The following is a 27683-nucleotide window of genomic DNA, read 5'->3' as shown; positions in this document are numbered from 1 at the left end:
CATCTCTGCCTTTAGATGAAGAATCACTGGAGTCAGCCTCCTGACAGGCAATTTCTCTCAACACGTTGGGAGTGTTTTCAATATTCTACACACTGCAGAATCCTTAAGTTTGTTCCTAATATTGCACATCCCTCTTTTTCTTTAGACTGAAACTAAGTCAGAGTTTGAGGACATTGAATTTGGAATGTCTTGTAGTGAAAGAAGCAACTCCAAAATCTATTGCATTTGGTTGCCTTATATAATGGCCACATTAGTGCTATCAACCGCCCTGCTCTAGCACACAAACCGCTGCTTGTAAACTTGTATCACTATGTGGCCTTAATTCTGTTTTGACATTGCTCACATTCTAGTCAAAATATGATTAAGTCTGTGGCCAAATTGAGTTAGTGTGTGTTTCCTTGCCAGGGACATGCCAAGGTTTATAAACAAAAGTAGGCACTTCACACCCATGTCCCAGAGGTCCCAAATAAACTCAACTTGCTTTGGTTGGTCATCTTTGACTTGTTTTATCTCAGGTTCACATCACTCAAATGTTCTTGTAAATGTGCTGTTCTTTGTCTTTCTGTATTTTTCTCCATCTGAGTTCCTCACCACCTAACCCATACATGGTTGGTGGTGTGAACTGTGAATTAAGGCCATTAGGACTCACGTCTCTGGTCTTAGAGTTCAGTGATGTTCTGCTGATATTGCAAAGCTGCTGCTGCTGCTTTGTGGGATTTCTTGGATGAAAGCATTCACAAGGCTGATCGTTTGACAGTTGGTGAGATCCAGCCTCATTGATGATGACTCATCTTCTTGCTTAGACATGGGATGAATCCTAATACTTTGAAGATGATTCCTTTCCTTAGCTCTTGTCCTTTACGCTCATCGACGATTGCCTATTAGTTATTTCCTGTTGTGTAATTTAGATAAGTGGGAATGAGGGATAGAAAACAAGGTCAGAAAGTATTGGGACATATCGCATTTATTTTCCAACTATACACAATGGTGGGAAATGTACCCAACTGTCATAATTGATTAATAGTAAAGATACCTTAATAGAAAATGACTCAAGTAAATGTAAAAGTCACCCAGTAAAATACTACTTGAGTAAAAGTGTTTGGTTTCAAATATACTTAAGTATCAAAGTCAATGTTATTGCTAAAATATACTTAAGTATCAAAAGTAAAAGTATAAATCATTCCAAAATCCTTAAGCAAACCAGATGGCACCAATTGCATATATTTTTTTTTTTACAGATAGCCAGGGGCACACTCCAACACATCATTTACAAATGAAGCATGTGTTTAGTGAGTCTGCCAGATCAGAGGCAGTAGGGAGGACCAGAGATGTTCTCTTGACAAGTGTGTGAACTGGACAATTTCCCTGTCCTGCTAAGCATTCAAAATGTAAGGAGTACATTTGGGTGTCAGGGAAAATGTATGGAGTAGAAAGTACATTATTTTCTTTAGGAATGTAGTGAGGTAAAAGTAAAAGTTGTCCAAAATATAATTAGTAAAGTACAGATAACCCAAAAAAACGACTTAAGTAGTACTTTAAAGTATTTTTACTTAAGTACTTTACACCACTGAGTATACATTACAGAGAAAGGGAGCGAGAGAGAGGTATAACGTTCCCCGGCATTCCATGAGCTGCTTCAGAGATGAGAAATTAGGGATTCATTTGATAAATCATCTCTCTGTGTCGTTGCATGTCACACACAGCTGGTGTAAACATATTCATAGAGACTATATACAGAGAGATATCAGTGCAGTATGAAACCATAGCCTACTGGGGAATATTCTGGAATTTCAGCATTTATATTTACTCCGATGCGGTCAATTCGGCCGGTCTAGTCCTTCCTGTTGTGCAAAGTAATAACAACAAAGACAGAATTAAAAAGATAAATCATTTTTTATTATAACATGCTACAGTTGATAAAAAAAACATTGTCAACTGATCATTGTGACAGTAGGAGTTGGGAGGACATCATCTTCCACCAGTGGTAATGCAAAAATAACACTTTGTCATCATCATACATGTAAAAACAACAGGGACAGATTCTGAAGGCTCATTTCAAGAGAATAGTGAGATCTGTTAGCCACATCAGGGCTTTTGAAGCCTCGTTCATACCTGGCGCTAAACATGCATCCTTGGTCCTGATCTTGCCCACATTCTAATTGTGCCCACACAATCCGATCATAATGTATCTTTTGATTGTACACACCGGTCTACAAATGTGGGCACAATCAGGATGTGGACACAATCAGGACAAAGGACGCATGTTAGAACCAGGTATAAACGGGGCTTAAGAAATGCTTCCATTAGTTCTGCTGTTGATCTACCATCAATACTTATCTTCTTCCACTTCAGCCAATGGGACAAAAATCAGCCCTTTCCAGAAAGATATGACAACATTACCAGCCAACTGGTAGCTCTAGCGGCATTAGTATAGAGAGAACACTAACACCCAGAGTTCTAGTCACTTACATTCCCATTTATGAGAGAGGCCAAGAGAACACCCCTCATGAAATGCACTTTAATACAGGAAAAGCAGTCTCATCTAAAAGCTGAGTTACAGCTGTAAACACAAAGTTTAAGTAGAGTTCCACGTCATGCTTAGAAAACAGCTAAATATTCAGTAGCGCTTAGCCCCAACAACATTGCCTTTCAAGTTATCATCCACTGAATGCAGTAGGTGGTGGTACATTATAGTGGTGGCAGCTGTTTTCAGGTTACTCATATTAGGCAGTTATTCAGATAACTTGATTCTTATATATATATATATTTTTTAATCCACCATTTGGTAAATACAAAATCGCTAAAAAACCCATCTACAGTCATCATGAGGAAGTGTTTTTCTTCAACCGTATCCCGTTGGATGGTATGTACCGTTTCAGGTCTATTTAGGGTTCAACCTGTTAACAAAGCAAGGCCTTTGAAAATTGATACTGCTACAATGTGGAGTGTCCTTCTTTAAAATCACACATTGTCCAAAGAATGCTACAACATCATCATCAAAACAATGTGTTTTATGTGTTTCCACCACGTCAAAACAACAATAAACTGCATGATTAAACACTGTACTGGGTAATATATTTGTTCAAGAAACAGCAAAGAATCACCAATGGAACTCATCCATAACATGATTTAGCTCAAAACTCAACGGCTAAGAGTAAAAAAATCAATTTAAGCTCCATCACTTTCAAGTACTACCTTTCAGTTCTCAGATTTGCAGCAGTGAAAGCAGTCTTTTCTCCCGGTAAGTCTTTATTATGGCAGTTTTTAACAATAAGAGTGTTAAACCTAGCCTACATAGATTAGACAAAGGATTGTATTGTGTAAAAAAGAAGCGCATTGTGCTTCTGCATGATTGTAAAACCAAAGTCAAATGTTAAGCTGGCTGTTTTGTGCTTAGAGTAGTCTTTCAGACGGCTGGTACCAATGATGTTGGCCTTAATGGTATACTGTCAGACTAGCAGCACCAATCTACACGAATCAAAAAGGATCATATGAAACATCACTGCACTGATATTGTTCAAAATTCAATATAACAAGACTGGATTTCAATTCTGCTGCAATCTAGAAACCATTTGGATTGAGGAAGACATTATCTGTTTGATGTGCATAGCTTCTTTAACCAAATGCTACAAAATCTGATATTGTTCAGTTGGCACCCTCCTGCATATCTGATGATGATTTTTGAATACGATAAAAAACATTCCGAACAACTTTGACAATGCGTCCAGGCAGTTAAGAAGGCAAATGAGGAGCTTCGATTTGATTGATATGTCCGTCTTGCGGTGTTCAGTTCAGTGTTTGCATTCTTAACTTCAAGAAAGGCCTCTAGTTAGGAACTACATGACATTATCAAACATATGTTTTTGCATACAACTGTATAGCGAGGCATAAAAGAGTTGACATTTGATTGATCTGAACTTAACGTAACGGGTGTAGAAAGCCGCCTGAGCGGAGACAGAAGTTAGGTTGAAAATACTGTATCCCTGAAAACGGGATTTTAGCGTTTTAGGGCGACTCCGCATAGGCTAGATTCAAACCAACGTCACTGTCAAATTATTTTTGGAATAAAAGGTCATGTTCTGGCTAAGCTCCAAAGCATCATTGTCACCAGCTTTGATTTCTTTACAAGAACAATTGCTTAAAACTTGAATTGATCTCTACCAGGGATCCCCAACCCTGTTCCCGGGAGAGCTACCGTCCTGTAGGTTTTCACTCCAACCCTATTCTAGCGCACCTGATTCTAATCAGTAGCTGGTTGATAAGTTGAATCAGGTTAGTTACAACTGGCGTTGGAGCGAAAACCTACAGGAGGGTAGCTTTCCAGGAACAGGGTTGGAGAGCCCTGGTTTATGCTGTATCTGTGATAGAGGAGGGCGGGCCGACAGAGACAGAGGGGATAATCTAACCCAGAGCTAACAGGGAGTCAGTCAAGGCTGGGGTTTGCCGCAGTACTCAGCAGGCTCTCTGCTTGACTGCTTTGGTCTTTGGCCCCTCTGGGTTACCCTCACCTCAGGCCTACAGTACCTCTCTCTCTCTCTCTCTCTCATTCACTTCTAATCATCACACTGAGCTGCAGCTCAGCCCAGCGCTTAACTACTCAACATTCTTTACAGGCTTAGGCAAAACAACAACTATTCAATCTAAAGAATCTTTACATTTTAGGAAGGGCTTGAAAAAATAGATATGTCACACTATTTGATCTTTTTTTACATGATGTCAGCATCAAATTTACAGCTTTTAAAGCTCGCTTCACATTGCCAATGTGACTGAAGTGTAACTGTTGATCTCCTTTTTACATAAAACAATGTAGAGCACCCTCACATACAGTGTGTACTTCCCTAAAGGCATGAGAGATCTTGATATAAACATAATAGATGTGTATACAGAAGGCATACTATCCTTCAGGAGTAGAGCAATGTTGAAATACTTATGATGTATGTGTTCGTACTGGATGTCAACCTCCAGTTTAGCACTGAGCATAATGTCATCATCTTCACCCTTTTAGATGAGGCTGGTAAAACCCTATAAATACTTTATGAATATGATATACACAATGTATGTTAAATAGATATCCCATTTGAGGGTTCGTGAGGCGGACTGGGGGGGGTCAGAGTGCATGAAAGAAGCACCATGGACAGGAGAGGGTGGGATGGGGGTAGGGAGTCGCGGACACCAGGAGAATGAGTCTCAGATGCGGATCTGGTAGCCGTCATTCAAGGTACTGAGTTCTGCAGGCTTTCGATCCAGAGCTGCAGGTCTGCAGAAAGAGAGAGATCGGACCAATTAGCTTTAGCATCATATATTTTAGAGCAGGAAAAGACAAATAGCCAATCAAACTAAGGCCCTATCACGTTAGCTGATGAACTGTGTTGAACACCTCAGACACACTCAATAACTTCCTATTGAAGTGATGATCCTCTCTCACACACAGAGCAGGTAGGTAAGACTGGGAATAATTGACTAAACCATTTGCTCATGTAGAGAGCCAGTTAGTCAGTTCCCCAGTGTCAGTAAAGCCTGGGGCATCCTTTAGTGTCACGGCCTGGGTGTAATACAGTTTTATGAAGTGTGGTCACGTAGACTAGCTCCCCATAGGTTCTCATCAGCATAGTGCAGTTGTCCTTGGGCTGAGGAGAGCAGAGGTGCAGCATTTTCTGACACACACACACACACACACCTTACACCGTCAGGCTATCAGAAGCATCTGATACCTATTGTTGAGCTCAGAGAGTAAGAGTGAGTGATACCAGAATAGCTATTGGGTTTGTGCTGTAAAACAAACACACACATTTAGTTTGTCAGGGAACTCAGAGGGAAATAGAGGAAGAGTTAGAGAAAGAGAGAGAGGTACGGGGCAGACAGAAAGGGAGTAGTGAGAGAAAGAGAGAGAGAGAGAGTGAAGTATGAAGTGGCAGCAGGACAGTCAGTCAGACAGTCAGACATCACTTTATAATCCTGCGCTGTAGTGGTGCTGTCCTGTCAGCTCAGCCCTGCAGAGTTCTAGCACACAACACTGGCACTGCTATCACACACACACACACACACACACACACACACACACACACACACACACACACACACACACACACACACACACACACACACACACACACACACACACACACACACACACACACACACACACACTATGCAACCAAACCTGGGTTCTCAGACCCAAAATTATCCACACCCACACAGCACCTTCTCTCGGACAATGACAAAGATACATTTCAAAGAGAAGAAGTATTTCTAAAAAGAGACTTATGGGTTAGACATTCATAAATAAGCACTATCCATAGTAACCAAGGTTTCATATTTCTCCTCTAATGTTGTCTGTCGTCAATATTCTGCTCTGCTTGAAGACCTGAGGGCACTCCTCTTGTCAGTGTTTCTCGTGCTCCATTCCCTCCCTCAGAGTTTATTTCCTGCTCAGCAGGGTTCGGGTTAATTCCACAAATTCAATTATACTTAAATTCTCTCTTGCTGTAAATTCCATTTAATTCAATTCAAATTCCAGATCAGTCTTTGAATTCAGAGATAATTCAATTCTTCTAAATTCCAATGTCAGGTAAATTACAATAATTCAATTCCCAATTCAATTTTATCCACAACAATTCCACAACTTCCAATTAGATTTCAATTCCCTCAGGCTTTCAGGCTGATGATGTCACTGTTTAATTAGCCTAGCTATACTGCAAATATAGAAATATTTTAAAACAAATCCTGCATTCAATGTTTGATACTATCTGCATTAATTCCATTAACTAGGAAATGTAAAAATACTGAATTCTAATTAAATTAAATTATATTAAATTACATATATGAAATTCCAATTCAAAAAGTCCAAACAGTCTTACTACAATTCAATTACAATTACATAACTTGAATAATGGTTGAAATTCAAATTGAATTCAACATAAATTCTCCACTTGAGTGAATTCAATAATTAAATTGGAATTTCAAATTAAATTGGAAATGACCCTAACCCTGCTGCTCAGTCTCTCCCATCCATCGATCCCCATCGCCCCAGCTCCCTCCGCCAGAAATAGTGAGAATAAGCACTCATCTCAACATCAAACCACTCCATCAATGCAGGCCGTGTGTGCATGTGCGTGTATGTGTGAGAGTATCGGAGAATACTTCGTCAGTACCCTGGACAGCGCTCCAACTCCCTCCCCTGCTGCTCCGATCAATAGCAATCTGTCTTCCAGGGAGAGGGGGTACACTTAGAGGCCAGGCTTCAACACTCAAAGCACCTAGTCAGTCGATCAGTTAGTAAGACAGCTCTCAACTCTCTCTGAGCCACACCTTTCTCACACCGCGTTCTCACATAAAGGCTTCCCAGCAGCCCTTGTTAATAGCCCATCTTTCACCACAAGCCTCGGAATTATCATCATTCCTCACCACAAAGAAACACCACTGCTGACCATTCATCAGAATAAAGCCCTAAATCCTTAGAGAGAGGACAAATTACTTGAGGTTTGGCTTTCTGTTTTAGGGCTGACACAAGGACAGAGGTCCTAGTAGGCAGAGGACTGTTAGCAGTTAGTCTGTTAGCAGACTATGCCATATGTCTGAACGTGGATGACTGCCCAGAACTGAAGGTACAGAGGGCAGAGGAGGTGGTCTGTGGTGGTTAGGGGTCTCACAGGACATGGGGGGCCGGTGAGCCAGAGTGCTCTGTGGTGTCTGAGGCTCCATGTATGGGTCCTAGGCTGGCAGGCAGAGAAGAGGAGAGGCTGCAGGCCTAGACTCCCGAGCTCTGATGAAGAGAATGTATTCTGACAGGCCAGAAGCTCAGAGCAGGAAAAGGACAAACACAGCAGCCAGCCCTTCCCAGACCATTACAGAACAGACAACAGTCAGCCCAGCTGCAGTACAAGCTGCCTCTACAATGTACAGCTAAAAAGGAAAGACAGTGAAGATATGAACAGGAATGAAAATGGCAATTTTGTCGAAAGCAACGGGTCTGACCCTCTCTGACTTTCCTTGTCCAAACAACATCATTGAATATTTCATTTATCTGTAAACAGGTGGTTTCCTTCCAAGCATGAACATATTCCAGTATTATAAACTGTGTGGTTTGAGCCCTGAATGCTGATTGGCTAACAGCCATGGCATATCAGACCGTATACCAAGGCTATGACAAAACATGCATTTTCACTGCTCTAATTGCAGTACGTTGGTAACCAGTTTATAATAGCAGTAAGGCACCTTGGGGGGGTGTTTGTGGTATTTGATGGGTTGTGTCATGCCTAGGAACAGACCTTAGCCATGGTATATTGGCCATATAACCACACCTCCTCAGGCCTTTTTGCTTAAATATAACCTTGCATTTGATATCGGGAAACTGGGTGGGTCTAGAAGGTTTCTTAAGAGAGCAAATCTATAATTGTTTAGTAGCAATGTGACTGTCTCCTACGATGAAGCCAGGTGAAAGTGACACAGCCAGAAGAGTGGTAAAGCAGAGAGATGGCCTAGGTGTCTGTCAGCCTGTCTGAGAGGAAGATCCTGGGGAGGAAATCAACATTTATAATATTCATACACCTTCTTCTCCAGTGTGACACTTCCCACTGGGCACAGACGACAATTCAACATCTATTCCAAGTTGGTTCAACGTCATTTCATTGAAATGACGTGGAAACAACATTGATTCAACCAGTATGTTCCCAGTGGGTTATGACTATTTCATCTCTGTCTCTAAAGTCCATATGCTGCAAAGACCTTGTCTACAAAGTGAAGTTAATTTCAGACTCTATCTCAGCTTCACATTTGAGTGTTAATGAGAACGATCATGCTGTGCTGAAGCCCACTGCTGAGCAGAGCTCGAGATAACTGCCTTAAGTGCATTACCTCCATATTCAGTATTTTTAATGGCACTGCTAACATGTCTATGGGTACATCTACTGAACCATTCATCCACAACAGAGGAGATTTTCCAAGCTATTCAGGGATACATTAAGCTCTCAAGTCTAGCTATCATTCTGCATTTGACCAATTCGATTTAATACGTTCATAAATCACTGTGGGGATAAAACTCCTGTCTTTGCCAATCAATGTTATTTGGCAGCATTCGCGCCATTAAACAAACCCAACATCTACAAATCTCTGAGGCGGCTTTGCTCGATGAGCAGGCAATGGATGGAGAGAAGAGAGCATTAGCAGGCTTCCACAGATCGGCTAGAATAACATGCTGACCACACCGCCCGCATCACGTGCTTGAGTGTTGCAAAATACATTTACACATTCATGTTATTCAATCATTGCACCCACAATGCTAGCGCATGTTAATGAGCATCTGCGTAGCAAGTATCTAAAATAGAACCCGCCTCTCCCATCTCCTCATTGGTTTTTAGGAGCATATACCCACGTGGGTGATTGAAAGATGAACAGAGGTCCCCACTCCAATCCAGTTGGTGGTGGTAATGCACCTTAAAGTTGGTCCAAGTCCAAAGAAGAAGAAGTCTGAAGGAGGAGAGATTACTAGAAACGGACTCAGTTTACCCTTTTATCTGTGGATTAATTGTCGGAGTAGAGGACCTTGTGCATTTCAGGTAAAATAACAACCCAATGTTTATATCCAAGGACAAATTAGCTAGCACCAGCAAGCTAGCTAGCGAAATTGCCATAAATGTTTAATGCTTTTCAACCTGTCCCCAAATTAATATAGTTGGTTCAGATTTTTTAACCTGCGTGTCCTGATCGCGTCTGGTGTGGATGGACAAAATCAACATTCATGCGAGCGATGTGGTCAGCATTTTACTCTCCAATCTTTGTACAGAAACTCTGACAGCTGATGACATTTTCTGAGGCGCTGGCTGAACAAAAATGTATATACCATGGCCAGGGACTCGGATAGATTATGTTGGTTGGGTTTGAGGTGAATAATTGAAGGTGTTGGTGACGGAGGACAATGACGTCTCCCTAGGGGGGACGTGTAGGCCATTACGGGAAAAAAACACATGAATTTCACATGTGAACACGTGAAGTGTTCCAAAAACACATGATTTCACATGAAATTTCAAGCGAAATCATGTGATTTTTCACATGTGAAATCGTGGGTTTTTTTCAGTAAGAAAATGTGACATGTACATTGAGGACGTATCAGGGGTTGGACAAGTCTCTCTTCCTCAATAATTAATATCTTACAGGAGGCGACAGGCAGAGAGGTGGGTGTCTAAGAACAAGCTCACAATAAAAAAATCAAAATCAAAAATCAAAAAAAAAAAAAAAAAAAAATCAAAATCAAATTTTATTTGTCACATACACATGGTTAGCAGATGTTAATGCGAGTGTAGCGAAATGCTTGTGCTTCTAGTTCCGACAATGCAGTAATAAATCCCATCAGATTGGAAGGTGGTACTGAACACATACAGTGCTGTGAAAAAGTATTTGCCCCCATTCGAATTTTCTCTACTTTTGCATATTTTTTTATACTGAATGTTATCAGATCTTCAAACAAAACCTAATATTAAATCAAGAGAACCTGAGTGAACAAATAAGACAACAATTTCATTTATTTCATAAACAACATTATGCAACACCCAATACCGCTGTGTGAAAAAGTTATTACCCCCTTACATTCAATTTGTGGTTGTGCCACCTTTGGCTGCAATGACTCCAACCAAACTCTTCCTGCAGTTGTTGATCAGATTCTCACGTCGCTGTGGGAGAATTTCGGCCCCCTCTTGCATGCAGAACTGCTTTAACTAAGTGACATTTGTGGGTTTTCAAGCATGAACTGCTCGTTTCAAGTCCTGCCACAACATCTCAATTGGGATTAGGTCTGGACTTTGGCTAGGCCATTCCAAAACTTCAAATGTGTTGCTTTTTAGCCATTTTCATGTAGACTTGATTGTGTGTTTTGCCTCTTTGCCTTGCTGCATGACCCAGCTGCTCTTCAGCTCCATCTCATAGACGCATGGCCTGACATTCTCCTGTAGAATTCTCTGATACAGAGAATAATTCATGGTTCCTTCTATTAAGGCAAGTCATCCAGGTCTCATCTGTCCATAGAACATTCTTCCAAGAGTCTTGAGGATCATACAGGTGCTTCCAGGTGCTTTTTGGCAAACTTGTGTCAACTCATACCAAAGGTAAGCATGGTGGTTGTAGCGTGATGGTTTGGGGATGCTTTGCTGCCTCAGAACCTGGACGACTTGCCTTAATAGAAGGAACCATGAATTCTGCTCTGTATCAGAGAACTCTACAGGAGAATGTCAGGCCATCCGTCTATGAGCTGGAGCTGAAGCTGAAGAGCAGCTGGGTCATGCAGCAAGACAATGATGCAAAACACACAATGAAGTCTACATGAAAATGGTTAAAAAGCTAAACATTTGCAATGGCCTAGTCAAAGCCCATACCTAATCCCAATTGAGATGTTGTGGCATTACTTGAAACGAGCAGTTCATGCTTGAAAACCCACAAATGTCGCTGAGTTAAAGTAGTTCTGCATGGAAGAGTGGGCCAAAATTCCTTCACGGCGATGTGAGACTGATCAACAACTACAGGAAGCATTTGGTTGCAGTCATTGCAGCTAAAGGTGGCACATCCAGTTACTGAGTGTTGGGTTTTTACATTAACTTTGTTAATTAAATAAAAGTAGTATCACTTTTTTTGTTATTTGTAAACTCAGGTTCCCTTTATCTAATATTAGCTTTTGGTTGAATATCTGATAACATTCAGTATAAAAAATATGCACAAATCAAGAAAATCAGAAAGGGAGAAAATACCTTTTCACGACACTGTAGATCTCAGCCTACAGGCCCTCTTTAAATGTCACTGTTGTTCACTTAGAAGAGCCTCTTCTCACTCCTTTGGTCTGTCAGGAAAGATAATGTGCATCATTAGTCTCAATTACTATGGTGTAAGAGGCTATTGTCAAGCCACTTCAAGTGGGGATTACGCACATGAAGAAACTCACATTCAGAATTGCAAACCCACACACTCCCCTATGTATATATATTTGGAAAGCAAAGCTAAAACTATTAATTTGGCTCTATACTCCAGCATTTTGGATTTGAGATCAAATGTTCATATGAGGCGACAGTACAGAATGTACTTTACTGCAAGTATAAATAAGAATAGAATATGTTTCTGAACATTTCTATATTAATGTGGATGCTACCAAGATTACAGATAATCATGAACGGATCGTGAATAATGATTATGAGAGAGAAACTTACAGATGCACAAAGATCATACCCCTAAGACATGCTACCCTCTCACCATTACGAATAACAGAAGAGGTTAGACATTTTTGGGGGGGGGGGGGGGGGGGGGGGGGGGGTATGATAGTTATGGCTCTGTAACGTTCTCATTCATCATTAGACACAATTCATTCATGATTATCCGTAATCATGGTAGCATCCACATTAATGTAGAAGAGTTCAGAAACATATTATACTCTTATTTACAATCAAATGTATTCCACAATGACACAATACATTATTTACCATTAATTTCTATTGGGCAACAACATCATCTGAAACACAACCAAAAGAAACTGCAAAGTCACAAACTTGATGTAATCATTGCGTGCTAGGAATATAGGACCAAATACTAAACATTTGACTACTTTAATACACAAGTGAATTTGTCCAAATACTTATGATACCTTCAAATGTGGGGACTAGACACATTAAGTTCTTTCATTTCTAAAGGACAAAACATAATTAAAATACCCTCAAACAAAAGGTGACATTCTGTACTGTTGCCTCATATGAAACATTTCATCTCAAATCCAAAATGCTGGAGATTAGAGCCAACTGAAAAGTTTTATCATCACTGTCTAAATAAATACATAGTGTGGCTTCCCGAGTGGTGCAGTGGTCTAAGGCACTGCATCGCAGTAATAGCTGTGCCACTAGAGATTTTGGGTTCGAGTCCAGGCTTTGTTGCGACCGGGAGACCCATGGGGCAGTGCACAATTGGCCCAGTGTCATCCGGGTTAGGGGAGGGTTTGGCCGACAGGGATGTCCTTGTCTCATCGCGCACTAGAGACACCTTTGGTGGACCGAGCACAGTGCACGCTGACACGGTCGCCAGGTGTACAGTGTTTCCTCTGACACATTGGTGCAGCTGGCTTCCGGGTTAAGTGGGCATTGTGTCAAGATGCAGTGTGGCTTGGTTGGGTTGTGTTTCGGGGGATGCACGGCTCTCGACCTTTGCCTCTCTCGAGTCCGTATGTGTAACGTCTGCTTCCAACTCACACCCTCAAACAAGTAGATCCCCTCAATGCAGCCCACTTTCCAGCTCACACTGTCAAACACATAGATCCCCTGAACACAGCTCACTCTCCAGATCCCAATCACCTGAATTCTAATCACCTGTTCACACACCTGTATGTCATTATCACACACTATTTAGTTCAGTTTGCACCCCATCATTGTGAGGTATTGTTTGTTTGTGACACTTCTATTCGGAGCGTTGGGTTTCATGTAACTTAATCCTCTTGTGTATGATAGTTTTTGCCTGCCTCACTATCGACACCTTTTGCCTATCGGATTTCCTGTTATGAACCTATTGCCTGATCTCCCGGACAACGCTACGAGCCTTTTCCCTGCCTGTACTGTTTCCCTTTTGAACCTCCTGTGTATGACATTCTGCCTGCCCCTGGACCCAGCTACCTGCCTCCTCCTGTGTATGACCTTCTGCCTGCCCCTGGACCCAGCTACGTGCCTCCTCCTGTGGTCCCTTGCAATAAACACCTGCTGCGCCCTGCCCTTGAAACCAGCTCTCTGTCTCCCCTCGTGTTCAATACAGATAAGGAGTTGCAGCGATGAGACAAGACTGTAACTACCAATTGAATAACACAAAATTGGGTAGAAAAAGGAGTAAATAATAAAAATTACATAAAAAAATGTAAATTTAAATAAATACGTAGTGCATAAATGCACACACACGCGTGCCCACACGCACACAGACACACAGACACACACATACCAGATGTCAAAGAGGTTTCACACTCAATGTCAAATTACAATACACACAAACATAACCCATGAATGACAAAAATCCAACATTAGGCTTTGGATTGCTGGGCTGAGCTATGACTTTAAAAACATATCTAGTCAATCTGAGCTGGGCCGTACAAGGGTGATTACTAGAAGGCATCTCTAATGTATGTAGATCCTCCTCTCTATGTCTGTGTTCCCTGAATAATGTTGTAGCTGCTGCACCGTGAGCCAGCCCCAGATCCTATTACAGCCTCAGCCTGCCCTCTGCCAGCTGAGAGGACACCAAACCAGGCCAGGAGGATGGGTAAGAAGGCTCTCATCTTACCAGATAGCAACAGGGCACTGTGGTGTGTGTGTGTGTGTGTGTGTGTGTGTGTGTGTGTGTGTGTGTGTGTGTGTGTGTGTGTGTGTGTGTGTGTGTGTGTGTGTGTGTGTGTGTGTGTGTGTGTGTGTGTGTGTGTGTGTGTGTGTGTATGTGTGGGTGTGTGTGTGTGTGTGCGTGTGCGCGTGCGCTTGCACGTGCGTGTGTGTGTGTGTGTTTGCGCGTTAGAGATGCGTGGGTTGACTCATAACCCGTAGGCCCTGCGGTTATATCCAAGGGGCGGGTGGGTTTAGGATCATGAAACATTGTGTGGATGAAGGGTGGGTGGGTTGAATAAAGAGAAAACAATACATACAAAAATCCATAAATGTATCATTCTTGTGCAATTTATATCTATTGGCAACATTGAGATTTTTCTTTCATTAGTGTGTAAGCAGCTTTAGGGCCTAACTTTATGCGAGCCAAATAGCCTCATTGCCAAATAGCCTACTCGCCAAATAGCTTACTCGCCAAATGCTTTTGGGAATGGGAAGAAAAAGTTAACGTCGATCCACTGAGGCAAAAAGGGCAATGTTGGCGTTTAATTCAATAAGAGAAAAGCTGCGAAATGGAGAGTTGAAAATAAAGAGAAGGGCTAGAAAAGTAATGTTTGGGAAATATTTGGTGAAGTGGTAGAGGATGATAGCAGTGCCGGCTATGTTATGTATGATGATTTTGAGGCGCTATGCAAATTTGACAGTCACAAGACGGGGACTTAAAATAAATAAAATTGTATTGGTCGCATACACATATTGTGCAGCTGTTATCGCGGATGTAGTGAAATGCCTATGTTCCAAGCTCCAACAGTGCAGTAATAACGATACAAAACAATACACGCAAATAACCCTAAATTAAAAGAAAGGAATTAAGAAATAGGTGTTTAGCTTGTCCGGGAGCAAGGCATCTGTGTCCGCAACGTGGCTGGCTTTCCAATTATAATCTGTGACTGTTTGGAGTCCCTGCCACATAAGTCTCTTGTCTGAGCCGTTGAATTGCGATTCCACTTTGTCTCTGTACTGTCGTTTGGCTTTTTTGATTGCCTTATGGAGGGCATAGCTGGTCTGTCTGTATATGTCCATGTTCCCAGTCACCTTGCTGTGGTTTGCTCTTTCAGTTTTGCACGAATGCTACCGTCTATCCAAAGTTTGGATAAGTTCTAATAGTCACAGTGGGAACAACATCCTCAATACACTTGCTGATGAGCTCAGTCACAGAGTCAGTGTAAACGTCAATACTTTTCTCAGAGGTAATCCAGAACATTTCCCAGTCTGTGTGATCGGCCAATGGCAAATGGGTCTATGGCACGTCAATGGAACTGTAGTCTACTGTTTGTATTTGCATTTATTAAGGATCCCCATTAGCTGCTGCCAGTTACTCTTCCTGGGGTCCATCAACATTAAGGCAGTAATATACAATACAATATTACATTACATTACATTTCATAACACTTTTCACAACACATTAAGTAGAGTTCATGTCGGAAATTAACATACACTTAGGTTGGAGTCATTAAAACACGTTAAGCAACCATTCCACAAATTTCTTGTTAACAAACTATAGTTTTGGCAAGTCGGTTAGGACATCTACTTTGTGCGTGACACAAGTAATTTTTCCAACAATTGTTTACAGAAAGATTATTTCACTGTATCACAATTCCAGGGGGTCAGAAGTTTACATACACTAAAGTTGACTGTGCCTTCAAACAGCTTGGAAAATTCCAGAAAATTATGTCATGGCTTTAGAAGCTTCTGATAGGCTAATTGACATAATTTTACATTTAAATTGGAGGTGTATCTGTGGATGTATTTCAAGGCCTACCTTCAAACACTGTGCCTCTTTGCTTGACATCATGGGAAAATCAAAAGAAATCAGCCAAGACCTATGAGAGTTTTTTTAGACCTCCACAAGTCTGGTTCATCCTTGGGAGCAATTTCCAAACGCCTGAAGGTACCACGTTCATCTGTACAAACAATAGTACACAAGTATAAACACCATGGGACAACGCAGCCGTCATACCGCTCAGGAAGGAGACGCGTTCTGTCTCCTAGAAATTAACGTACTTTGGTGCGAAAAGTGCAAATGAATCCCAGAACAACAGGAAAGGACCTTCTGAAGATGCTGGAGGAAACAGGTATAAAAGTATCTATATCCACAGTAAAACGAGTTCTATATCGACATAACCTGAAAGGCCGCTCAGCAAGGAAGAAGTCACTGCTCCAAAACCACCATAAAAAAAGCCAGAATGCGGTTTGCAACTGCACATGGGGACAAAGATCGTACTTTTTGGAGAAATATCCTCTGGTCTGATGAAACAAAAATAGAACTGTTTGACCATAATGACCATCGTTATGTTTGGAGGAAAAAGGGGGAGGCTTGCAAGCCAAAGAACAAAATTACAAGCACGGGGGTGGCAGCATCATGTTGTGGGGGTGCTTTGCTGCAGGAGGGACTGGTGCACTTCACAAAGTAGATGGCATCATGAGGGAGGAAGATTATGTGGATATATTGAAGCAACATCTCAAGACATCAGTCAGGATGTTAAAGCTTGTTAGCAAATGGGTCTTCCAAATGGACAATGACCCCAAGCATACTTCCAAAGTTGTGGCAAAATGGCTTAAGGACAACAAAGTCAAGGTATTGGAGTGGCCATCACGAAGCCCTGACCTCAATCCCATAGAAGATGTGTGGGCAGAAATGAAAAAGCGTGTGCGAGCAAGGAGGCCTACAAACTGACTCAGTTACACCAGCTCTGTCAGGAGGAATGGGCCAAAATTCACCCAACTTATTGTGGGAAGCTTGTGAAAGGCTACCCGAAACATTTGACCCAAGTTAAACAATTTAAAGGCAATGCTACCAAATACTAATTGAGTGTATGTAAACTTCTGACCCACTGGGAATGTGTTGAAATAAATTAAAGCTGAAATAAATCATTCTCTCTACTATTATTATGACATTTTGCATTCGTAAAATAAATTGGTGATCCTAACTGACCTAAGGCAGGGAATTTTTACTAGGATTAAATGTCAAGAATTGTGAAAAACTGAATTGAAATGTATTTGGCTAAGATGTATGTAAACTTCCAACTGTATGTTCCCTCAGGCCACTACTCTTCTACCACATACAGTCAGTATCTACAATACAAAATCCATGTGTGTGTAGAGTGCGTGTGTTAGCATGTGTATGTATGTGTGTCTCTTCACAGTCCCGGGCTTGTTCCATAAGGAGAATTTGTATCTGTTTTCTAAATCTGATTCTAGTGCTTGCATCAGTTACCTGATGTGGAATATAGTTCCATGTAGCCATGGCTCTATGTAGTACTGTGCGCCTCCCATAGTCTGTTCTGGACTTGGGGATTGTGAAGAGACCTCTGGTGGCATGTCTTGTGGGGTATGCATGGGTGTCCGAGCTGTGTGCTAGTAGTTGAAATTGATTGTTCAGTGCATTAAACAGTCAATACTTTTACAAAATCAAGTAGTGATGAAGTCAATCTCTCCTCTACTTTGATCCATGAGAGATTGACATGTATATTATTAATGTTAGCTCTCTGTGTACATGTTCTGAGCCAATTGTAATTTTCCTAAGTCCCTCTTTGTGGCACCTGACCACACGGCCAGACAGTAGTCCAGGTGCGACAAAACTTGGGCCTGTAGGACCTGCCTTGTTGATAGTGTTGTTAAGAAGGCAGAGCAGCACTTTATTATGGACAGACTTCTCCTGATCTTAGCTACTATGTTTTGAACATACAGCTCAACTTGCTCAATTTCCATTTGCTCAATTCATTACAAGATTTAGATGAGGTTTGGGGTTTAGTGAATGATTTGTCCCAAAAACAATGCTTTTACTTTTGAAATATTTAGTACTAACTTTTTTCTTGCCACCCATTCTGAAACTGACTATAGCTCTTTGTTAGTGTTTCAGTGATTTCACTCGCTGTAGTAGCTGACATCTATAGTGTTGAGTCATCCGCATACATATAAACACTGGCTTTACTCAAAGCCAATGGCAGGCCATTAGTAAAGATTGAAAAAATGAAGGGGCCTAGACAGCTTCCCTGGGGAATGCCTGATTCTACCTGGATTATGTTGGAGAGGCTTCCATTAAAGAACACCCCCTGTGTTCTGTTAGACAGGTAACTTATCCATAATATAGCAGGGGGTGTAAAGCCATAACACATATGTTCCAGCAGCAGACTATGATTGATAATATCAAAATCCGCACTGAAGTCAAACAAAATAGCTCCAACAATCTTTTAATCATCAATTTCTCTCGGCCAATCACCAGTAATTTGAAGTGCCATGCATGTTGAATGCCCTTCCTCATAAGCGTGCTGAAAGTTTTTTGTAAATTTGATTTTATATAAAAGTATTGACTGTTTAATGCACCAAACAATCAATTTCAATGCTGGTTGGTTGGCTATTTGAGCCACTAAAGTGGGCTTTACTATTCTTGGGTAGTGGAATGACTTTTGCTTCCCTCCAGGCCTAAGGGGACACACATTCTTGTTGGCTTAGATTGAAGATATGGCAAATCGGAGTGGCAATATCATCCGCTATTAGCCTCAATAAATGTCCATCCAAGTTGTCAGACCCAGGTGTCTTGTCATTGTTTATAGACAACAATCATTTTTTCACCTCTTCCACACTCCACTTTTCAAAATTACAACGCTTGTCGTTCATAATTTGGTCAGTTTTTATTTTTGTGTATAGTCGGCATTTGTTGCTGGCATGTCATGCCTAAATTTGCTAATCTTGTCAATAAAAAAATTATTGAAGTAGTTGGCAATATCAGTGGGTTGGTGATGAATGACCCATCTGATTCAATAAACTAGTTTGCCTTTTTGCCCAAAATTGAATTGAAGGTGCTTCAAAGCTTATTACTGTCATTCTTTATATCATTTCACTTTGTTTCATAGTATAGAGGGGTTAAATGGAAACTGAAATCTGAACACTGACTATTGAGTATGAAAAAAATAAAAGTTTAATAGCGTGTGACCTTACAATGCTCGGATGCCATACTAATTGTGGCTTTGACAACAGCTGCTCAATTTAATATGGGGATGTGCTACTGAAATCAATGAATAGTAGGAAACCACGCAATTGTGCATGACACATTATCAGTATGCAGAAATAGAATGGTTTATAGTATGTGAATTTCCAAAAATCTAATATGGTTTAAATGCCAGGATGTTATACTTCGAATTCGATGCACACTTTTCCACAATGCATTGGAAGAGGTCTACTGCGAGTGATAGGACCTTGTTCTCTTCAAGTAGCCAAACAACAAAACTAGGCTGCTTAATTGTGAAGATGCCGAATAGCGAAGCTTCTGCGGTGGTGTTCAAATGTATACTCAGTAGTTTTTGTTCTCCTTAAAATGATCACGAGTATTGCATCGTAGGCTACATCTTAGAAAACAGATTTTGTATTGTTTTTTACCCAAAGCGTATTTCTGCTTTCTCATTGAAACGTATTTATTATTCTCCTGGCCTTCGTCATAGCTTTTAAACTAAACTAAAACAGTTATTCTGATCTCGTTCCCAATGATCAGTGCTTTAAGTTTATTATGTTGCTGTCAAGCGGTTCTGAATTTGTGATGCCCGACTGTCCACGTTTTCCTTTGCAATAGCCTTTTGACTTGAACATTTGAAAAGTTTTGGTGTGTGTACTAGGCTATTGGATTTAATGTATATATGTTACAGCACTTTGGTTTCACTAATAAATATGCTGAAATGGAACCAAATGATCTGTTTCTGTCTTCAGTCCTTTTTAAATAGGATAGATGGGCTATAGGCTGAGGTATAGGTCAAATGTGATAGTTTGCCTATAACCAGCCTGAGTAGGCCTATAACTCTATTCTATTCAGAGTTTCGAAAAATGTATCGAATTGGAAATTAGCTATTTTCAGGCTGATCAATGCAATGCATGTCTGTTGAATTTTGGTATGTTTTGTGGTACGCTAGCAATGTTCCCTCTAAGCTGCGTGTGTGCGAGCAGTAGAAATATCAGCCCCCGCAGAGAAGCATGAGATTGAACTTCACTCAACTTTCTGGAGTTTTCCCCCTTAGTTAACACTATCACCATTTCCCTTTACTGTGGGAATTGTGATCGAATCAACACAATATTAGCCACTTTCAATGAAACATACCGAAACATATGAATATTGCATTGACAGGCATGACCTGTACTCCACACAGACCAGTGCGGCATAACCAATCAGAGCTGCAGTATGCCTATATGCAAATAGACCATTGCCATATATGGATCTGTGTCATTCACTTTGAACTAGACTGTGTTTACAGCAAAGTAGATGCTATTTCTAGACATCTTTGAAAAGATATTCAGGTAAAGATTTTTGTTGTTGTCTTAAAGCGGCAGTGTTGTATTTAAAAAAAAGGCTTGAATAAGATAAGTAGTCAATAGGTAGAGGGTAGAATAATTTGTCTGATTCTCTGTAATAATGGTGTGGGATTAATAATGCATTTTATTTTGTAAAGTAGTTTCTTGCATCAAACAACACAGCATTTTCAGTCACCTCCATGTCTTAAGGACAAGGGGATAAACAGGTTAATATCAACCACTGCATGTTTTGGAATGCAGGCCTATATTGATCACCACACATTGGCTGCTACTGTAGGCTAAATTATATAACTATTTCTCTTTTAAAATATTATGGGATACATTTTATCCACTGTTTTTGATGGTAGGCCACTCTGGTAGGCCTCCATTATGATCAAATAGCCACAGTAGCCTACTTGACCACTGTCTGAAACTGTAACTTAAAGCGGGTACAGCCTCAGTGTTTACAGTAAACATGTGCTGGAAGTGGCACAAGATTTTCACAACGTTCAAGTTTGCGCTCAGCAGACCTGAGATTTGCTCAGTGCCGAAAAAATAAGGTCTGTAGAAAAATAGGCCAGTCTGTAGAGGTGCCATCTTTATGGTCTAAGGCACTGCATCTCAGTGCTTGAGGCGTCACTACAGACACCCTGGTTCAAATCCAGGCTGTATCACAACCAACCGTGATTGGGAGTCCCATTGGGCAGCACACAATTGGCCCACAGTCGTCCGGGTTAGGGGAGAGTTTGGCCGGTGTAGTCCGTCATTGTAGATACAAATTTGTTCTTAACTAACTTGCCTAGTTCAGTAAAGGTTACATTTAAAAAAAATCTGCATCATAAAAGCTGATAGTATTTCAACCACATAAAATATGCATCCAAGCCGAACTTAAATCTTATCAGAAATATATTGGGTCATTTTCACAGCATTGTATTTCCTTACAACTGGTCAAACTGATATCATTTGGAAACTTTGTACAGAAAACTTTTCACATATTTATTTTTTTGTATTTTCTCCTCGGTCCCTAATGTCTTTGCAACTCGAAAGAGAATTTTACCGACATTATTCTGGGGAGCAAGGGTTTATTTAGTCTTCTAGGGAAACACATACTGACAGAAGAGAAGCTACACGTATCTAATTATAGACAAGTTGACTAACAAACAGCCTACCAAAATGTCATAAATTATAAGCAGGAACATTCTAAATTAGGCAAAAAATCCTGCAATCCCTGTAAAAAAAATCATTCCGCTCTCTCTGTTGCCTACAGCACATGTTCTATACTTGCGTGTTAGGGTCAGGTGCACATATAGTCGGGCGGTTGCGGATGGGTTATTAGCAATTGCGGGAGGGTGCGGGTGAACAAACAGCTGACCCACGCACCACTAGACTTCAAAATCTAGTTTGGTTTTAAATAAAGTATCAGTGAGAGTGGATGAGTGTCTCTTCCAGCCTCTACCTTGTCAGAACCACTCTAGCTTGACAACACTTCCAGTCCTGTTTCTCTGTCTGTGTCTCTGTGTGACACACTCAGTCAATAGCGAACTTAAATATAGCCAAGAGGAATTATGAGAGTCCATGCATAAATCCCAGGATGCCTTCTGCACAGGCTTGAAGTAGAAGTTGTCCTTCACCAAAGATCTACGATCAGATTACACAAGCCCCCTTCCTAACCTTAACCAATCGAGGACGAGACAAGTTCTGATTTGGGGGGGATGGGAAAGATCTTCTACATTCCACAGTGCAAGTATCCCAGCAGCCTCTCTGTCAGGGCAGGATCCTCCATCCTGAATCCTCCAACTGTGCTGGTGATTGATAATAGGAGAGGACACGTCCCTTCTATAGGACACACTCCTCTGGGCTGACTGGGGCTTTCAGATGTTGTCAGCAGAACTTCTTCCTCCCTCCCTCTGCTCGGCAGGCTGTCATAATACTGCTGTGCTGTCAGAATGGACCGTCAGCCCAGCCAAGCCGCTGAGTTAGGTCCTCCATCACAACACATACTGTGGTGTACACTCACGCGTAGGCTACATACCACTGGAATGCACATTGCACACATTCACTCCTTCACCCCCACACACATACTGAAGCTAGTGTGCTTCCACGTTAACTCCAACTTAACCATGAGCTGTTCACCCAGATCAGCCAATGTCAGTATCTACTCTAGTGCTGCTGCTCAGCCCTCTGTTTCCTCTAACTGGCTGCTGCAGCTGATAAGAATATGACAGACTGAACTCTTCCTGAACTGGGATCTTTAGCCAGGAAGCAAGGCAGGAAAAGGGGCCTTAAGGATAAGAGAAGAGCAATCGTCTACAGTAAACATCTAACTTTCTTAACTCCTTAACCCCTTACACTCGTGGGAATTGGCCTATATGCATAGTGATAGATTGAATTGTTTCTTACAGACTAAATCTTAAATTCATATGCATAACAATGGTAGCAATTGAATGGGAACAGTTTGAAGGTAATGGGAAAATTATTAGACCAAAGGTGAGTGCACATCAGTTCACCTGACACAACACTGAATCCAAACATTACACGGTTGATTTGATGTGCATTTTAAATTGACTGTACTTTTCGCCTAATTTGTTGATGTTGATAATATTCTGGATACATCCAGTAACATGATTAGACTATTCCTGGAAAATGTGTGGCAAGTATTCTTATTCCTGCCAAAACCTTTCATTTTCAACCCGTATATGGGTACCAGTGTAAAGGGCTACAGTCAGCAACTTCAGTAAGTGTGTCAGGGTTCCATGCCCAGCTAGCACATAACGTTATGAGAACCATATTTTTCTTATAGCTTGGTGAAAGCCTAGTTGTCCTATGGTTATTTGCATACAACCTTCCTACAATGTTCTGGGAACGGTGCAAGATAGTTGCTTGGAACTTCAAAAATAACAATTTTCTTGGTATTTCATTACTTTAACAGAACGTTTCATAAAATGTGAAACATGGTTACATTGAATTACATTTTTGGTAATGTTCTAGGAACGTTCTCCAACTGGTTTGACATTGGGAATGTTCTCAAATAATTCAGAGAAGGTAAAGAAACAATGTTCTTTTGTGGGAATTTCAGTTCTTCAGCATAATGTTTTCTGCAGGTTTCCTCGTGATTCTAATTAAAGTAGTGTTCTCAGAACGTTGAGAGAATATTAAGAAACAACATTATTCTGCGGGAATTTCAGTACTTCAGCATAATGTTTTCTGCAGGTTTCAGGATTGTTCTACTTAAAGTCATGTTCTCAGAACATTAACAAAACTTTCCATAAAAACCACAAGAAAACATTAGTAACGTTCAAAGAATGTTCATAGAATGTTAAAAAAATACACTGCTCAAAAAAATAAAGGGAGCACTTAACCTTTTGAACCTCTGGGGGCAGTATTTCATTTTTGGATGAAAAACGTTCCCGTTTTAAACAAGATATTTTGTCACGAAAAGATGCTCGACTATGCATATACAGCTTTGGAAAGAAAACACTCTGACGTTTCCAAAACTGCAAAGATATTGTCTGTGAGTGCCACAGAACTAATGCTACAGGCAAAACCAAGATGACATTTCATACAGGAAGTGAGCCAGATTTTGAATGCGCTGTGTTCCAATGTCTCCATATATGGCTGTGAATGCGCAAGGAATGAGCCTACACTTTCTGTCGTTTCCCCAAGGTGTTTGCAGCATTGTGACGTATTTGTAGGCATATCATTGGAAAATTGACCATAAGAGACTACATTTACCAGGTGTCCGCTCGGTGTCCTCCGTCGAAACTATTGCGTAATCTCCAGGTGCGTGCATTTTTCCATTTTGAACAGAGGAGAAACCAAACTGCCACGAGTGATTTATCATCGAATAGATATGTGAAAAACACCTTGAGGATTGATTCTAAACAACATTTGCCATGTTTCTGTCGATATTATGGAGTTAATTTGGAAAAAAGTTTGCCGTTGTAATGACTGAATTTTCAGGTTTTTTTCTTAGCCAAACGTGATAAACAAAACGGAGCGATTTCTCCTACACAAATAATATTTTTGGAAAAACTTAACATTTGCTATCTAACTGAGAGTCTCCTCATTGAAAACATCCGAAGTTCTTCAAAGGTAAATTCTTTTATTTGAATGCTTTTCTTGTTTTTGTGAAAATGTTGCCTGCTGAATGCTAGGCTTAATGCTTTGCTAGCTATCAATACTCTGACACAAATGCTTGTGTAGCTATGGTTGAAAAGCATTTTTTGAAAATCTGAGATGACAGTGTTGTTAACAAAAGGTTATGGTAATGAGCTTGAGGCTATAATTACGCTCCCGGATACGGGATTGCTCGTCGCAACGTTAAACAAACGATTGCTCGTTAAACAACACAATGTAACTCCAAGTCAATCACACTTCTGTGAAATCAAACTGTCCACTTAGGAAGCAACACTGATTGACAATAAATTTCACATGCTGTTGTGCAAATGGAATAGACAACAGGTGGAAATGATAGGCAATTAGCAAGACACCCCCAATAAAGGTGTGGTTCTGCAGGTGATAACCACAGACCACTTCTCAGTTCCTATGCTTCCTGGCTGATGTGCATTTGCCAGAGAACACCAAGATTGGCAAATTCGCCACTGGCGCCCTGTGCTCTTCACAGATGAAAGCAGGTTCACACTGAGCATATTATGTGACAGACGTGACAGTCTGGAGATGCCGTGGGAAATGTTCTGCTGCCTGCAACATCCTCCAGCATGACCGGTTTGGAGGTGGATCAGTCATGGTGTGGGGTGGCATTTCTTTGGGGGGGCCGCACAGCCCTCCATGTGCTCGCCAGAGGTAGCCTGACTGCCATTAGGTACCGAGATGAGATCCTCAGACCCCTTGTGAGACCATATGCTGGTGCGGTTGGCCCTGGGTTCCTCCTAATGCAAGACAATGCTAGACCTCATGTGGCTGGAGTGTGTCAGCAGTTCCTACAAGAGGAAGGCATTGATGCTATGGACTGGCCCGCCCGTTCCCCAGACCTGAATCCAATTGAGCACATCTGGGACATCATGTCTCGCTCCATCCACCAACGCCGCGTTGCACCACAGACTGTCCAGGAGTTGGCGGATGCTTTAGTCCAGGTCTGGGAGGAGATCCCTCAGGAGACCATCCGCCACCTCATCAGGAGCATGCCCAGGCATTGTAGGGAGGTCATAGAGGCACGTGGAGGCCACACACACTATTGAGCCTCATTTTGACTTGTTTTAAGGACATTACTTCAAAGTTGGATCAGCCTGTAGTGTGGTTTTCCACTTTAATTTTTAGTGTGACTCCAAATCCAGACCTCCATGGGTTGATAAATTTGATTTCCATTGATAATTGTTGTGTGATTTTGTTGTCAGCACATTCAACTATGTAAAGAAAAAAGTATTTAATAAGAATATTTAATTCATTCAGATGTAGGATGTGCTATTTTAGTGTTCCCTTTAGTTTTTTGAGCAGTGTATATTCTTTCTATTCTCAGCATAAACAAAACTCTCTCTATCCTCTATCTTGTTAAGTGTGTTCAGGAATGTTGGCTGCTCCCATTGGCCACACCTGATCTTAATGAGTGCTTGCTTCCTTTGAAATGGGGTCTGTTTGAATAGACTCAAATGAACAGCATTGAATGTGTAAAAAAACATGGCATGCTAGCTCCATCCTGGTGGCGCAATGGACTGATTCCATGGATAGAGAACAGTAGGTTGGAATCTCACTGACGCCGTGCCATAATAAAGAAGAAATTATGCTTAGGCGTTATTATTATAATGCCTAAGCAAATTAATTTTCATTAGTCCTATACGCGCTTGAAGTTCAAAACAGTTAACCCAAATTAAGTTAGCAGTTATTAAAAGTCTCAATTGAAACATTCAGTGAATGTTTTAAGGAAGTTGTTCAAAAACCTCAAAATAACCTATAATTTCCGTTCTCACAACATTAATAAAAACCTCTCAGGAAAATGTTCAGGGAACCATAGTACAACGTTTTCAGAACCTCTCTGCAACCTTAAAATTAACATTCCCAGTAAAGGCTACATTTCACTTCCATTCTCAGAACGTTTAAAAAACATTCTGATTTACTGGTCAGGAAACGTATGGCTTCATTCCCGGAACCAATGGAAAACCAAAAACGTACGTTCCCACAACTTTTAAGGAACCACATGTGCTAGTTGGGTGCCCTCATTGATATAAAAAGAGGATGAAAAACATAGCATAGACACACTGCCAATTCATCTCTCTCTAACATCATAGCGTCTAGCCAAGAAATCAAGATGGGATATTAAGAGAGGTTTTATAGTTGTGATGATCAACAGTTGATATGAATTATTAATCTCACTCATGCATATCCAATCTAATCTGCTTTAGATTCATTTACTTTTAATTAAAAACCTGCCCAACTTTCAATTAAATCTCTAAGAAAATATTTAAATGAACTCAAACCTCAGGATTCTTGACTATAAAACATTAAACTAATGATATCCAGGAAACTTTCTTCAAAAGTAACCTGATGTGAACTCTTCCTAGTTGTTAGGGAGGGTTGAGATGTTAATGTAAACCAATCTAAGAAAGGCCATTCCCCCTTCCACCTTTTGTCTCAGTGATGCTAATAACCTAAGATTGATCCCAAGGATACTTACGACTTGTCTCTCCGGTGGATGTGGCGTCTTTGGGGGCTGCTCTGTCGGCGGTGGGGGGAGAGAGACTTGCCTCTGGTCCGTTCTTTGATGGGAGACTGGGCACTCGATGACTTCAGGATCTGAGATAAAACAACAGAATAAGACTTAGGAATCTAATGTATAAGATCCGGTTTGAGCTGCAGTTTCTTTACTGCAAGCTGCAGGAGGAGTTACATTCTGTTTATCAATTAGCAGGCATGTTCACCATTCACTGGGCCCATTTGCTGCAGGCCATGGGGCTGGGGAAATGAAAAGTTCCGCTTCAATAAAAAGAGCAGTTGAAGAAGTTAACTTTTAATGACACAGTTGGATTTCAGGGACATAGTGAGTAAAGGCGCCATCTGTGAATCAATGTAGGGAGA

General features: G+C 41.0%; 1 protein-coding gene across 2 annotated transcripts in view; it reads right to left on the bottom strand.

Moving 5' to 3' along the window:
* Positions 1–1890: 1890 nt before the first annotated feature.
* Positions 1891–27683, bottom strand: part of LOC110522251 (tubulinyl-Tyr carboxypeptidase 2) — a 39627-nt gene continuing 13834 nt past the window's right edge. For both annotated transcript variants that reach the window (XM_036975823.1, XM_036975824.1), the window contains 2 exons: positions 27283–27401; positions 1891–5257 (listed from right to left, as the gene is read on the bottom strand). In XM_036975823.1, coding sequence (XP_036831718.1) covers positions 5188–5257; positions 27283–27401 — 189 coding nt within the window. In that variant the 3' untranslated portion in view covers positions 1891–5187. The remainder of the gene's footprint in view (positions 5258–27282; positions 27402–27683) is intronic.

The sequence above is a fragment of the Oncorhynchus mykiss genome, chromosome 4, assembly GCF_013265735.2.
Source record: "Oncorhynchus mykiss isolate Arlee chromosome 4, USDA_OmykA_1.1, whole genome shotgun sequence".
NCBI lineage: Eukaryota > Metazoa > Chordata > Actinopteri > Salmoniformes > Salmonidae > Oncorhynchus > Oncorhynchus mykiss.
The sequence above is the reverse complement of the archived record's forward strand: the minus strand, read 5'-3'. Positions and strand labels throughout refer to the sequence as shown.